The sequence below is a fragment of the Mus caroli genome, chromosome 8 (assembly GCF_900094665.2).
Source record: "Mus caroli chromosome 8, CAROLI_EIJ_v1.1, whole genome shotgun sequence".
Classification (NCBI taxonomy): Eukaryota; Metazoa; Chordata; class Mammalia; order Rodentia; family Muridae; genus Mus; species Mus caroli.
Genome location: NC_034577.1, coordinates 9,804,330 through 9,819,832, shown reverse-complemented (window position 1 = coordinate 9,819,832; position 15,503 = coordinate 9,804,330). Strand labels below are relative to the sequence as shown.

Sequence of the window (15,503 nt, the reverse complement as noted above, 5' to 3'; positions counted from 1 at the left end):
AAAAAATATTCTGATCCATGTCTGGGCTGCAGTTCACCATTCACCACGACAGGTAGCACAGGCCCAAAAACACAGAGACCACACTCGTGTCTGACACACGCCATCACTAAAATTTTTCTCTCACAATAAATCTCACTCTGGGGTCAAAAGCACAATCCTGAAGCAGAAAGGAAAGACAGACACACTATGGGAGCAAGTGCAGCAGGCACAGGGCACATCTGGAGCACACAGCACCCTAGAGCAGACAAGAAGCAGGCTGCTCTGCACTACCGTAACCTCCAGCAAGCAGGCTGCTGGAGATGGCCCCTTCATACCAAGACTCTGAGTTTGGATACCTTAGAACTTCAGGAAAATGGGATCAGACTGCGTCCAAATGAGAGGCAGGGCTCTAGATAAACGGGGAATAATGGCAGGCAGTACGCCATTCTCAGAAACTATGGTGAAAGGGCCAAGAGTCCAGGAACTGAAATCACAGCAGAGACAATGACTATCGTCCTATGTCGCCCCAAAGATGTCCCCAGCACACACACCAAGATTGGGAACTTTGACATGTGCTCTTGGGCACGATGGTAGCACTCCAGGGAACGCAATCCCCCCCATTGCTAGGCCCAGGAAGATGTGCATGTGCTAGGTGCCCCTGGGGAAAGAAACCGAGAAGTGAGACATATTAGGAAGTTCAATGGCAGCAACCCTGATGCAGAGGTGGAAGGAGCCTCTGACAGTAAAGTGAGGTCCTGGGGCAGAACCCTGTGGGCAATTCAGAGTTACAGAGTAAGAGGACAGTCACGGGTAGCAGAGAAGTCTGAAAACCCAACACCACCACAAGCTGGCAAGGATGCAAACAGGTGGAACCCANGGGCACAGACAGGAAGGAAGTGTAGTAATATAGCAGATGGTGACCCCCAGGGCCCAACATCTTCAAGACCAAGTCACCACAGGGAGCAGCAAGCGCACAGGGCATCATGGCACACGTGTCTACCATGCTCTGTGCTGAATTAAGTCAGAAGCAGCCACGCCAGCCACGCCAGGAGCTACTGCCCCACCTCACTGCTGAAACTGAGCCTGGCCAGGCAGAGTGTACAGACAAAGACTGTGAAGGTCAGGGTCGCGGGTCTGCCTGCCCAGCCTCTGCAAAGACACNTTTAAGTAAGACAGACAAGTCTCAATGCCGGTAGGTAGGTCTCATTTAACCAGGTGAAGGGGTTTCCTATGCAAAATTCTCCCCAAGACATTAGCACTCACACCTGCCACGAAGCATCAGGCCCTGCCACCCACAACCAAAGCCCCTCTTCATGTGCACACATGAAGATTTCCATCACTCATCTCCTGGAGAACGTTGACAGGAACTGTGGGACTAAAACCATCCCCCTGCAAGAAGAGGACACGGGTAGCCCTGAGCCTTCCACAGGGCTAGGAGACAAGGGTGTAAATGACTGGTTTAGGACAAGGAAACAACAGAGTACAGCTACCTGGGCTCAACAGCACCAAAGCAACACCATCTCATTGGTCTTCGTCATCGAGGAAAACCCCCTCTCTGAGACAGGCCCACCACTGTTTGCACAGAACTTCTGTGTACTTACATACAGTGACTTCTGGTAAATTGAGAATGTACCTGGCCTTACGGCCTTGAGCAAACTGTGAACTAACCATAGGGGCCAGGTAAGAGAACCACAGGGAAGGACAGACGTGGAAAGAATGCTGCCTTCANACACCCCAGCTTCTCCTTGCCTCCTGGACAGCTCCTGCTTACTTTTTTTTTTCTTCAAGATCTGACTCAAGAGATGCCTCCAGTGTAAACTGCTGTGATTATGCTGGCCACAAGGAGCAAGTGAGGGCTGGGGTCCTGCTCTCTGCATATACAGGCATTACTGGCTATTCCAAGGATAGGACTCGGTGCAGAACACNTNACTAGTGACTGCTTGGGTTCTTAAGGAAAGAGAGGAAAAATTAGAGGAGAGACACAAGGGGTAGGTGGGGTGTTTCCAACATGATGACATAAACGATGCTCTGGGCTTTTTACCTCAACAACCAAGAAAGCACAATACTCCATCACCTGCACTCCTAGGCTGAAAAGCAAANGCAAAGGGACTTCTGGTGAAGACAGCTCTTCTAGCCCTCACCCAGATGGCAACTCAGGAAAACTGACTGCTGTTCCCGCAGCCAAGGAACAGAAGGCTCAGCATGTGCTAAAAAAGAGGGGCAGTGTCTGGGCAGCACGGGACCAAGAATGCACACGTACTAGGAAGTGCCTGGGCTCCTGAGCCTCATGGACACCTTTATGCAAGTGTGTGCACTAGGCCTCTCTGAAACCTCCATTCTCATTGCCCGGTTACCTGTCAGGAGTGAGGATTGCTTATCTGACAGACAGACAGTTCTATCTAGACTTAATCTCTAAAATGGTTACCAGAAGCTAACAGCAGTGCACACTTTTTGAGGAGGGAAGAAGGTCTGGAGTGAAGGGAGTCATCACTGAGCATTTCCCAAACATCACAACTCCAAAAGAGCATCTCGAGGTGACACAACCCCATGCACCAGGCAGAGTACTGGTCCACACAAGATGCTAGCCAATACAGTGAGCAGCACCAACCTGTCCATGCAGGAGCAGAACCTGTTTGTCATGGCTGACAACGAAGCCAGGAGTAAAAGAAAGCAAAGGAAGTGAACAGCCCGACTATGACACACAGACACAAGTCTCATGTCCTAACCCTTCCTACAGGTCAACTTCAGCTCAANGTCGTCTAGTCACCCGTGTGTGAAAAGCATTGGAAGGCTCACAGGGCACCACCAGAGAGGGAGCATCACTCCCAGGGAAGAGGCTGCTGCTTCAGCTCCATCACCTGGATGGGAAGCGCTGTGCNTGAAACTGCTCAACTCCCACTGTTCCTGTGGGAACAAGAAATGAGTGACACTCACAGTCATTTCTTGCAAGCACAGGAGAATGCTGCCAACCATGAAGCCCCCATCCCTACTGGACAAACAAGAAGGAACCAACCTTGGTAGACAGGCCTGCATAATCCTCATGACTGAGGGTCCTCTGTGTCCCACTGTGAGGGGCAGGGACCATGCAGGCACCACAGACCAAGGCTTGGATTCAGAGGCATTAAGACTGAGGACAAATTGGGCTGGAGAGATGGCTCAGTGGTTAAGAGCACCTACTGCTCTTCCAAAGGACCTGAGTTCAATCCCCAGCAATCACATGGTGGCTTATAACCACCTCATTCCCTTTTCTCCTGTGTCTGAAGAGAGCAATGGTGTACTCATACACATAAAATAAGTAAATAAATCTAAAAAGAGAAAAAGACTGAGGGCAAATCCTTTCACTTCTATGCCCATACNGAGGGCTGGGAAGTCACATGGGAGAAACAGAGAGGACAGCAGTGGTCCAGGTACACTGGACCCCCGGGAGCTACAGACAGATGATCCCTGGGCTCCAATACACACAGAGTATAGACCTAAGACAAATACAGGAAGCTAAGTAAAAGCCAATCACTGTTCTCAAGACCTCAGAGCCTCTTCTGCAGGCAGGAGTCACTTTCCTGGGCCTCACTATTAAGAAGAAAATTAAGAGAAGCCAGAAATAAGAAAGTCTTCAACAGAACTTAGCCCGAGCTGCCATGGTCCTGGCTCCTACACAGGCTGTGTGTCCACAGGGCCTGGCCTAAAACACTCTGGAGACGAGACCTTTCCCCAAGTTCAGTCTTCAGCAGCGCCACAGCACTGTAAGGCACTGTAANCTTTGAAGACACAGCTTAGCACTATGGGATGTGGCTACAGGGATTGGACACAGTGGCAAAGCAACAGACACACAGACAGCACAACCCAGGAGTCATCTAAGGAAGCCACCAAGTGTCAGGACACTGGCAGCTGATTCCTGTTACAGACACCAAGCATCTTGATAAGGTGGGCCTCAGCCTTCCATCCAGCACACACGACTCCTCCTGCACCAGACTCCCTAAGAGAACACAGCACCTTCAACAAGTCACGGCATCACAAGCCTAAGCCTGAAAAGACACACACCCACATGGGAGCACTGGGGCTCTCGTGGCGAGGCAGCCGTCGTTGGGCAGAGAGAACACACATGTCTAGTTCCCCCTTCACGCTTTCCTCAATTTCCTGACATCTCCGAGCGCTGCAGTGGGCCTTACAGTNAGCAAGGCATTGACATAGCACACAGTCATCAGCAGACTTACATTTCCAGAACAGGCTCCCTTACCTTTCCCAGGACTAAGATTCTGGTCTATAAAGACCTTTAGTTCTCCGTTGGCTTCAATTAGACTGGCCTGCAGAGAGTAACAACAACAACAACAGTGAATACAACATCTCAGGAGCCACACAGCCAAAGTTGTTAAACACACCGGGCCTAAGTTAAGCTCGTGGGCAGAGCCGCCACTGCCTGGCAGCAGGAGCCCCAGCGCTACACTGCTCCCAGTGGCCACCACAGCAGGGAACAGCATGACCCGCCAAACCAGTCATAAAAGCCAGGACTGATGGCAGAGGAAATGTCACCAGGTGATACTTGAGAGGCAGCACATATCTGATAAAGTCAGCAGGAAGGAATCTTACCAGACTGTCACTCTCACCTCTCCAGGAAACCGTGCAACCGTTTATTCCCACCAAGCCTCGACAGCACATCATGGCTAGTCCTCTCCCAGGGNGTACAGCAACCAAGGTAAACTGTACACGGCCACTGACCGCCAGAGGTGAGAGGTGGCGATGGAGCCTACATTCTCATCCCAATACTCTTCCACAAATGAAAAGGCNGGTGATGGAAGTGGGGGAGGGGACAGTGGCCAAGAAAAGCCCCTCAGGAGGGACCCCAGTCTCCTACAGAACATAAAAGTGAGCTGTCGGAAGCTTCTGGGGACCGTGACAGGGCCATGTGTGGGCGTGGCAAGGCTGGAAGGCTGAACAAAGTCACGTGGCCACAGTTACAGACGGAAGCACCAGGATGCTAAGAGTGAGTGAGATTCTGTAAGGCCAGGCAGGTAAGGACAAGAGGTTAAAGGCAGGTTAGCAAAGGTAGGAACTACATAAATCCAGACATGTAAACCCAAGTTTAAAGCTATGAATTAAGATAACACCAGGAAAACCTAAGATACTGGTTGGGTGGGTAAGGCCAGTAGGCAGGGCCTGGTGAAGCCACAGGGCTCAGGGAGGGATTTAATGCAAGAAATGAGCAGAACTGAGACTTGGTGGCTGCCTAAGCCTAGTGGGTAGAGCTGTGTGAGGTAAGCCAGGTGGAGAAGAACCCAGTGTGGGCTGATGGGGACACAGCAGCCCACAGCTGACAGGCCTGCGCTTCAGTGTTAGCGCGGCTGCTTCCAGCCATGTTCACGGTCTCAGGCTCCAACTCCGGCACTACCGAAATGAAAAAGCAAACACTTAAAAGCCATTCTAGGTACAAGGGACACATTGGGACCAGGCTGGGAAGGCCAATGGGGTAAACGTAGGAGACTAGAAACCCAGCAGGCAGGTAAGGTCCCCTAGCCCAGGGCAAAGGAAAATTAGGTTAAAACCCACTGATGGGCGGGCATGAAGTTGCAGCAGGATGGGTGAGACCTGTGGGCGCAATGACAGAAAAATGAGGCCTTGTCTGTAGGTCNACATCACAAGAGGCAGGAAAGAAAGAACAGTAGGCAGGCTAAGATGTCTACAGTCAATGAGTAAAACCAGGGAAATGCCAGATGCTGAGGCCACAGAAGTTAGGGCCAGGTGGGTAAACCAGGATGTTAAGACTGAGCAGAGAAGACCAACAGATGGGTACAGCCCAGCATGAACCTGCAGGGAAATCTGTGCTATGAACAAGAAGTTCTGAAGCTGAACGCCAAAGCCAACCACATTAGGCAGGCTAAACAGAGGCAGGCTCGGGGCTAACACCAGGTGGGCCAGGCCAGCAGGAAAAGAACGGCTCAGAGGCAAAGGCCAAGCCCCCCAGGGCCAGTGAGTCAGCCCAGGTAGATACAGCCTGGAAATTTGGAACAGGTCTAGTGACCCTGAGTCCCAGTTTTAGCAATTATAGCTCAAAGTAGTGTTCATTTCCCAGGCTCCCTCAGCACCATGGGTTTAGGAGGGGGTGGGGCTCCTGGTGCAGTCACCACACATTATTCCTATCTCTGCCTCTATGTGTCACCACTGGCTGGATCTGAACAAGTAGGATCATTCTCTGTCACCTACTGACTATACCACCCAACGCCCCCCCCCAACACACACAGCTTTTATGTTCTACAGAGAGCCGCAGTGCAAAGTCAGCATGCTACTTCTTTGCAAGTGTCCTTCCTGACCACTGGCTTGCCCACCCATGCAGCGCAGGGCAGAGTACCCTGGGGTGGGCCTGAGAGAGCAGCAGCCTTTGCTGTCACTGGCAGAAAAGGCAAATGCGGACACTATGGACCGAATCACCTCTCCTTGTCCATCAGGGAGTCCACCACAGAGGAGTACTGCCCAGGAATACAGCAGCTAACAGACAACCCAGTGCAGGGATTCAGCCCCGCGCCATGTTTGTGTCTGTAAGTTTCATTATGTTACCACTCACAGAAACCAGTCTGACATCCACCACTGTACAGATCACCCCGAGGTAAAGGAAGGCAGGGTGGACAGGAGACCCAGCCAGTCCCTCAGCCGCCCTGCGCTCCAACTCCTCTCAGGCCACACCCAGCCTTGACACAGGGCTACCATCCCATCGCAGCTGTCTCACTGCAGGGAGAGACTACATGTGAGAGACGCAGATGGTCCACTTAACCATCCACCTGACCCAACAGGGTCGCTCCCTCCAAATCAGTCCTCCTTCCTTAGACAGGCCTCATAGAGCTCACNGGCCAGGAGCAGCCAGCAGGACCTGTGCAGGGTCAGACACGTGGTGAACAGGCAGACTTCCACAAGTCTCAGTCTGGTGCCTGATGGCTCAAAGGTAATGGTGAAGCAATGGACCAAGATGAAGGAAAGAGGAAGCCATGAAGCCAGGGAGGACTGCCCAACTTAAGTCTGTCCCCCACCATCATCCATGTCTGCAAACAAGGGTAACTGTATCCCCCNAGCCCCAAGTAAGCACCCCACGAAAGCTGCCCTGCTTAGCTGTATCCCACAGGGTCCCCTGTATAGCTCCCAGGAGGGCGGGGCGATCCTTTATTACAGTGAGCTCAGCCACACCCCTGACTACTTCTCACTACCTGCCAGTTGTACCTCCCAGCATGACAAACAAAAGTATCTCTAGATTGCAAAACTGCCCTCAGTTGAGNACNGCTGGCTTTNGGGCATGATTTCATGACAATGCTTTGAACAGATCTGTTTTCCAGAGCCAGCAGTAAATACACAGCTTTATCCTCAGCCCCTTTTCAAGTAGGGGCCTGAGATCAATAGATAAAATCCGACCCAAGGGTGCTGGAGAGATGATGGCTCGGTGGTTAAGAGCACTGGCTGCTCTTCCAGAAGTCCTGAGTTCAATTCCCAGCAACCACATGGTGGCTCACAACCATCTGTAATGCAAACTGATGTGTCTGAAGACAGCTACAATGTACTCATATAAATAGACTAATAAATATTTCTTTTTAAAATAATCTGACCCAAAAGACCCAGCAAAAGGCTCCTGGAGCCAGCTAAGGCCCTCCACAGCTTGTCCCAGCATTTCACGAGCAGAGGCCACTCTTTCATAACACATGGGTGTCAACATCAAAAAGGAAACGCAAGCTCTCCTGTCCATAAAGGAAACTAGAAAACAAAACCACTGGGGGTTCTCTTCATAGAGATCTGAAGACCAGCAAAAGTCTCTGTGTAGCTGACTCTAGAAGCCAGCAGCCTTCAGCAGAGACCTGACCATGCCAGGAAGCTTGCTACGTCTAAGCTGGCGTGCGGTACCCCAGACCACAGTGTGCGGTGGAAGACAACCTCCCAGGACAATCTGCTACAGTCCAAATGTCTGCCTCCCACACCCTTCAGTAGAGATAGGACTTTTAGGAAATGGTGAAGCTGAGGGGCAGAGCCTTTGCGATAAGATTAGGCCCACAAGAGGCACCCAGAGAGCTGTGCCCTTTCACCATGTGGGGACACAGCAGAGAAACCACACGAACATTACTCCTTTGGAGAAAAGGCAGCCATCAGCCATTGCTAAGCACTAAATCTGCCTTTGATCTTGGGCTTGCAAGGAGATTCCATTATATCTTTATTANAGCAGCTCAAATGGACCGGGACAGATGTCTCCCAGCCTCCTGGCCTGACTGAACTGAACGCTATAGCACAAACTGAAATGCTAGTACAACCTTTGCAGTCAGCATGTTCTCTCTGGGAAGCAGGCAGCCTGGTCACAAGAACGCGAGAGCAGCCTGTGGTGGGCAGGGGAGATTCCCATCACAGAAGTAGGCAAGACTCCAGACAGCTTCAAATCTGTACAGTGCTCAGTCATAAGATAAACATTCCCAGTCACTACTCAATCCTGACCCACAGAGGCACAGGACCAGAGATGTATGGACACCGTTACCTTCAGCCACTCGGTTCTAAGGATGTCTGTCACACAGCACCAGGTGACTCACAGCCAAGTGTGAGTCATGGAGCATATTCCAAAGGACCCGAACAAAGGTTTATATAGGGTGAGCACTACACACTACAGCTCTGGGATTCTGTGACCAGAATGCATAGTTATACTCATGTGTACATGCACTCGAGCTGCACCCACCCTGCCTGGAGGTGATTACAAAGTATAGTAAACCAGAGACTGATGGACAAGAGCAAAAACCATCCCTAGCCTTCCCTGCAACAGAGAGTCACTGATGCAGATTCAACTCATCAGGGGGACTGTGACAGGGCCACACAGCACAACAGGAGTGGCTGCTAGGGTAGGGCAGCAAAGAGAAGACCTGCTGCGGCTCCCCTCCCCTCCCCTCCCAAATTAGGGCCACANAGAGGCCAGATGCGACTGCGATGGAAGGTGGCAAAGAATAGCAATGAGTACCAACCAACCAGATACTCTAGAGGTCACAGTATTCCCAAGGTCACACCAGGTACACCCAAGGCTATAAAGTTGCAGCTGGTCAGTGGCAGCATGACTCACAAGGTCCTCAGCAACACCTCCACCCCTCTGCCCACTTTCTATTAGTACATTAGACACTGAAGTAATTACTCCAGACTTTGCTCTCCTGTAATACCTTTAAGCTGGAGAGCCCAGGCACCTTCCAGGGAGAGAACATTAACTGTTCTGCTGACACTGGCTGGTTTCTTCAGTGTATCCTGCTCTAGGCAGGCCTGTAGTATAAACAGCAGCAGCAGATGACAATGACCACAGTGACCATGGTGACCACAACCACCCCTTCTTGAGAACAATGATGGGACAGTCAACTCACCAACAGCAAGCACCAGAGAGCAAATTTTGCTGGTGCTTGTCAATAGTCAGCTTCACAAACATGACAGCACCAACCTCAACGACAGCCCAGAGTGGCCACAGTCACCACCAGTGACCACAGTCTCAGCCCCGCAGCTGTGCGTAGCAGATGCAGACTGAAAGCAGAGATGCCCTATGCTACTGATGCCCCCAGCCACACCCCAGGGCTCATTCAAGGGCTTTCTCCCAGGGGACAGCCTGCATCGCTCTTCCCTGAGAGCTTCCCGTTTACAAATGGTTTATTTCTCTACCAGCAAGTTTATCTCTCTCCTCTGCAGGGCACCTGTCTGGTGGGTGTGGACACTGCCTGGAAGCCTAAGTACTGACTCTAAGCAGGAACAATGGTGACTATGAAGTTGAAAAGCACAAAACAGCATCCCAGCCATGAAGCAGTAATAAGGTCCTGCCAGGGGAGCCCATCCGCTGGCATCCTTGGCATCACGCCTGGGCTTCCCTGATCTGGCATTTTCTAAGCCTCCCACTTGTCCTGTGTCCACTTATGTTCACCCCAAGTACAGAGACAAAAGGTCACAAATACAAGCCCTCATAAAAACCACTAGGAAAAGTGTTATCTCCACACTTTCCTGTTTCACCAGCCAAAATCTACGAGCAGAGTTAAGAATTAAATCCCCTCTACAACAACCATGAGAACAGCAATCTCCTTAGGAAACATGCTGAGCCAGGCAGAGCCTCTTGCCATCTTTGGGGACACAGAAGACAAACAAAAAGTAGGTAAGTAACAAGCAGATGTTAAAAACTACATTGTGAGCCAGGCGTGGTGGTGCACGCCTTTAATCCCAGTACTCAGGAGGCAGAGGCAGGCGGATTTCTGAGTTCGAGGCCAGCCTGGTCTACAAAGTGAGTTCCAGGACAGCCAGAGCTATACAGAGAAACCCTGTCTCGAAAAAACAAAAAACAAAAACAAAACAAAACAAAAACNAAAAAACTACATTGTGTCATAAATACACAGTGTGTGGGTGGCCTAAGGGACCAGAAGCCAGCTCTGAGGATGCCTGGAAAAGAGGTCCCCAGGTCACCCGTCAGGGAGACTGCAGCACATACCTGGNAAGCCTGCCTGTCAACCCCACAGCCCTGCAACAGCAAACTGTGTTCTCCCGGGAACTCTACTTGTTTGTCTTAATAGTTGAAAGGTTACTTTCTCACAGATGTCAGGAGACAGACCTGTAAATACTAGCCCTTCCACACAGGTGCCAGGCCATGGGTGACAAGCTTTCAGAGGATTGTACACGTGTATGGCCTGCTTTGTGGGCTCAACTCTCTTGAGTGACATCTTTCTACACAGTGTAGGTGAGGGACGACTGGAGTAAATTCATAACCTAGGGAAAGTGGCCACTGACCTCACTAGACACAGAACACATTTAAACTTCAGAGCTTGCTGGAGCTAAGCCCTGGCAAGGTTGGGCCTAGTGCCGCTAATCTCTACTCAAGTCAGCATGGCCACCACCTTCCAGCATTCTTGCTGCGGTGGTCAATCGATGTCTGCCCTCAATCGATGTCTGCCCAAGTGTTTACAGAGCTGCGCATCTGGCTTTGGCCAGAGGGTGCTGTTCAGAATCAGCTTCCACCCAGAACACCTACAGTCCAGCAACTGGGACACACCACTGGAAGTCACCATTCCTACCTCTTAGAGAACGACCTGTAATTACCCTCTTTATGCATTGTTAACCTGAAAGACACTCCCTCCAACAGTAATGGAGAGTGTAATTCCTGAAACCATACTTCAGTATTTTCCTGACTCNCACAACTGCTGACAACAGGCCTGGCTAGCTGGAACTGTGCAGCCCTGAGGCACCGGAGTAAAAAGCCTGGCACAGGCCCTATCTGGGAAGCCAGCCTTCTGGGAGCCACTGTCACCTCTGGAGGTCATCTGTGCCTGTGCATGGACATATCTAGCAGAAGAGAGTTCTGAGTTCACTGCATCCGCCCACCCGTCCGTTTGTGCTATTCTCCTTTCTGAGAAGTTGCCCGATCCAATGCCTTTGAAACTCAGGTATCCTCCCTGCAGGGGACAGAACCCCACCGGGACAATGNATCTTTCTAGAAGCCCAGGCCACCTCACACCAGTCAAAATCCTCCTTCGGCAAACCAACCTCCTAGCTCCAAACCAAAGGGGTGAAGGGAGACTGCAGCCTCTGGGTAACCACTGGGCCCAGCCTGCTGAGCACCCAGGTCTGCAGCCGTTTGTGCCAGGGCAGGGCAGGGCAGGGCGGCAGGCCACAGCACAAAGCCACTGTATGTGGGGTGGATTCCAAGCTCATCTAACAAACATCACATAGGCTCCCAGGGGAAAACAGCAAGCGAGGCCGACCTNCAAGAGCAGAACAAGGACAAGGAGGCTGAGGAACATCAAGTCCAAATGCTGACATCAACGGGGAGGGAGCGGAGGGGATCCCCAACTCAAACACTCAAATGAAACCGAGGCCCCAAGGCCTCACAGANGCTGTCTTGAGTTGGGAATCCCCAGACTAGACCTTGCAAACACCTGAAAAGTATATGAAAAAGCCAAGACCCTGGGACAAAAGGCTCTGCTATCAGGACCCTGACCAGCGGCTGGGAAGTGTGAAGCTGTGCCTTCCACAAGTGCCCAACAAATAGACAATGTGACTTAAGGGGTGAAGGCAGAAGCAGTATTTGAAAATGGCAGAAAATTGGTCAAAGAAACATTTTTTTCCACTAAAGGAGGTAAATAAATGGAGGTATGTAAATGCTTGCCCACCTCATGCAGAAGCCCTGAGTTCAATCCCCAGAATCACAGAAAGAACCACTAAGAAAACACAGAAGCCAGGTACAGTGGATAGCACACACCTAAAGTCCTAGCTATGCCAGAAGTGATAGGATGATTTGAGGCCAAGAGTTCAAGGCCAGCCTGGGCAACCTGAAAGATCTCATAACATGATGTCAAAAAAGAAACGGAGAAAGAAAGAGGGCTCTGATCCACTTCAGACACTAACCACTCCAGCTCCTTCATCAGAAAGGACAGTGACAAGGCACCTGACAGAGGCCAACCTGAAGACCTCCAGCAAAAGATGGGTGCTCGCCTGCAGTCACCAGGAAACATAAAGTGAAACCAGTGTTAAACCGACATCTATCCAACCATGTGGATAACCTGCCAGGAAGCTAGACGATACAGCAGGAGGAGCCAGAGCAAGGCTCACGAGTGGCTACCTGTGTCATGATCCACCCAAAGTAAATATCCAAAGAGCAGACACCCGTGTGAGACACTGGGAAAAAAGTCATTTATATTACACCCACAGTAAAAGAGAAAACAACAATGACACATTAACATGACTAAATAGCTTCCACAAGTTTCCACAATGTTTGCCATGCAAGCCTGATGACTTGAGTCTGAATTCCCAGACCCCACACAAAGCCAGGCATGGAAGTATATACCTGTATTCCTAGCACTGAGAGGCAGAAACAGGAAGACCCTTGAATAGTCAGCCAAGTCTTTAGCTAGTCCATAAACTCCAGGTAAAGTGAAAGACCATCTCATAAGGTGGTAAGCTAGGTACAGTCATACGTGCCTTTAACCCCAGCACTCAATAGGCAGAGACAGGTTGATCTCTGAGTTCAGGGCTAGCCTAGTTTACATAGCAAGTTCCAGGGCTGCCTAATGACTTTCTGTCTAGAAAAATAGGTAAGAGCGATAGAAGCAGACATCTGGCCTCTACACAGGTGTAGCACGTGTACACAAGTGCACACACACACACATCATTAGAGCCAGTGGTGACAGTACACACTGGTAATCTTGGCGTCAGGGAGGCTGAAGGTGAATCCTGAGCTCAAACAAAGAAAGTAAAATTAAATGCAATGTATCAGCCACCTGTTTCTATCTGCTGCCATAAAAAGACCTAGGGCAAAATGCTGACTAGAACAGCAAGAAACAGCCTGAGTGCAGTGGGGTAAGACTGTGCAGCACATGGGGTTGTTGCATCCATGCCTGTGGAAGGGCTGAAGAGATGGCTCAGATTAGAAACACTTACTGCTCTTGCAGAGGACCTACATTTGGTTCCTAGCACCCACACGGTAGATCACAACCATCTATAACTCTAGTTGAAGGGCATCCAGTGCCCTCTTCTGGTCCAAACAGGTATAAGGCATGTAAATGGTGCACTTATATATGTGCAGGCAAAACATTCATACACATAAAATTTNGTAATCTATATAAAAAGGTTTTATAATCTTTAAGAAAAACATAAAACAAAACAAAACAAACAACAATAACAACAACAAAAGATCACAGTATCCCTTTAGCAACCTTGNGGATGAGCCCAGATGTCTACCACTAGCCTTTCTGATTCCTCCAGTACCACTTGAATCCTGAATAACTGGATGAAGCCAAGCCATCCATAGCTTACCACAGGGTCTACAGAAGCAGAGCTCACTTCCTAGAGAGCAGCAGAAATGTTCAGAGGATGGGGGACAGGTTTAGAGAGAGCAAGTGATGCTGGGTGTGGTGACACACGCCTTTGATCCCAGCACTTGGGAGGCAGAGGCAGGCNGATCTCTGAGTTTGAGGCCAGCCTGGTCTACAGAGTGAGTCAGGACAGCCAAGGCTACACAGAGAAACCATGTCTTGGAAAAAAAAAAAANAGAGAGAGAGCGAGCAAGTGAGCTTGTCCAGTGCGTAGGACAGGTCTGAAAGCCTTGGTCCAAGCTGAGAGAGTTCTGAAGAAACTACCAGGGCAGTTCCCATCCCAAATGGGCAGCAAGAATCCATGTCCTTAGGGAGAATCTAAAACCTTCAGGTTGACACTAGCTGATGCCTGGGAGATAAACTCAAATGTCAACAAAATGCAAGCTTCCTATCGTCTGGAGAAGGGAGAGTAGTGGGCTAGCATATCAAGAGCCACCAACTCGGAGACTCACATCAATTCTGAACAAGGGTAGATCAAAAGATGCCAGGATCCNCAACAGGAGTTATGAGCAATTTACAAGGAAGAGCCCTTGAAAACACTCAGAGGGCTGGGGCTATAGTTCAGTGGTCAGAGCTGTTGACCGGTATGGTGAGGCCCTAGACTCAACTCCCAGTACCACCAAAGCAGAGTAGGGGGTTGTTGAAACAGCCATGCATCACCCACACAAGCATGTCTCTGCCATCCTCTCCTTCCAGGCACAAACCCTACNCCAGACCAACAGACCTGGTCAGCTTCTGACAGGACATGACCTGCTTCAGCCCTGCGAGCACTCAGCTAGTGAGCAACAGTGCTGACACGTCCTTCCTCGCACAGGCCCAGCAAGCCCTGAATGACCTTCAATTCTGCTCTGCGTGTGAGCAGGTTCAGGGCTCTCTCTCAGCCTCAGCCCTTGTCCACAACATTATGTGCACGCTGGGTTATGACTATAGATTTGGCCTTCCTAGAAAAGCAGATAGGCCACGGGATCTGCTGCAGCCTCAAATCCTACAGGCACCTACCTCCTGCCAGAAGACACTCAAATGATGCCTCTTATTACACAAGAGACCCAAATGCACAGCTACCTGGGAGAGCTGNCAGGTAGCTAACTGTCCAGGTTTTCTAAGTCCCACTTCCTGGTGTCACAGGGCAGCTTTGGGAAGGGAGAATGAAACATAGCAGTGGATGGCTCAGACGTAGAAAACAATTACCACAGCTAGGGCAGGTGGAGACTCACTGGGTAGGAANTGGCTGCCCCACAACACAGAACTGCACTTTCTTGTCCAATTTCAACAGCTGCCTTGGTCCCTGCCTCTTTCCTAAACCAGGCATGCACCGCACTCTGAAAGCAGCAGCCTCCAAACAAACTGAACAGCACTGACCTCAGTCTCCTATCCATGCAGAACTCCAGATGTCTGTCTTCTAGGTCACACAAGTAAAGTAGGAATAGCAAGACTGCTGGAAGATGTTCTAAAGCAAGAGTCNTTTTCAATAAATGGACTGACTCAAAAGCATACCAGGCCAGAGACCAATGTGACTTCAAAGCTGACCCCAAACTCAGCCACCAAGACACATGCAGAGGCTAAGGACTGAACCCCCCCCCCAGCTTCTCCCCTTCTGTCTTCTTCCACACATAGTACAGTTGGGTTAAAGCAACAGAGGTAGCCTAAGACATCTTACTTTAAATCCCAGGTGCTGAGACAGTTGCTCAGAGTTAGAGC

At 50.4% G+C, this 15,503-nt stretch overlaps 1 protein-coding gene across 1 annotated transcript in view; it reads right to left on the bottom strand.

Annotated features, from left to right (window-relative positions):
- Positions 1–15,503, bottom strand: part of Tfdp1 (transcription factor Dp-1) — a 36,267-nt gene that overhangs the window by 13,505 nt on the left and 7,259 nt on the right. Inside the window, exon 3 of the mRNA XM_029480666.1 lies at positions 4,214–4,280. Coding sequence (XP_029336526.1) covers positions 4,214–4,280 — 67 coding nt within the window. The remainder of the gene's footprint in view (positions 1–4,213; positions 4,281–15,503) is intronic.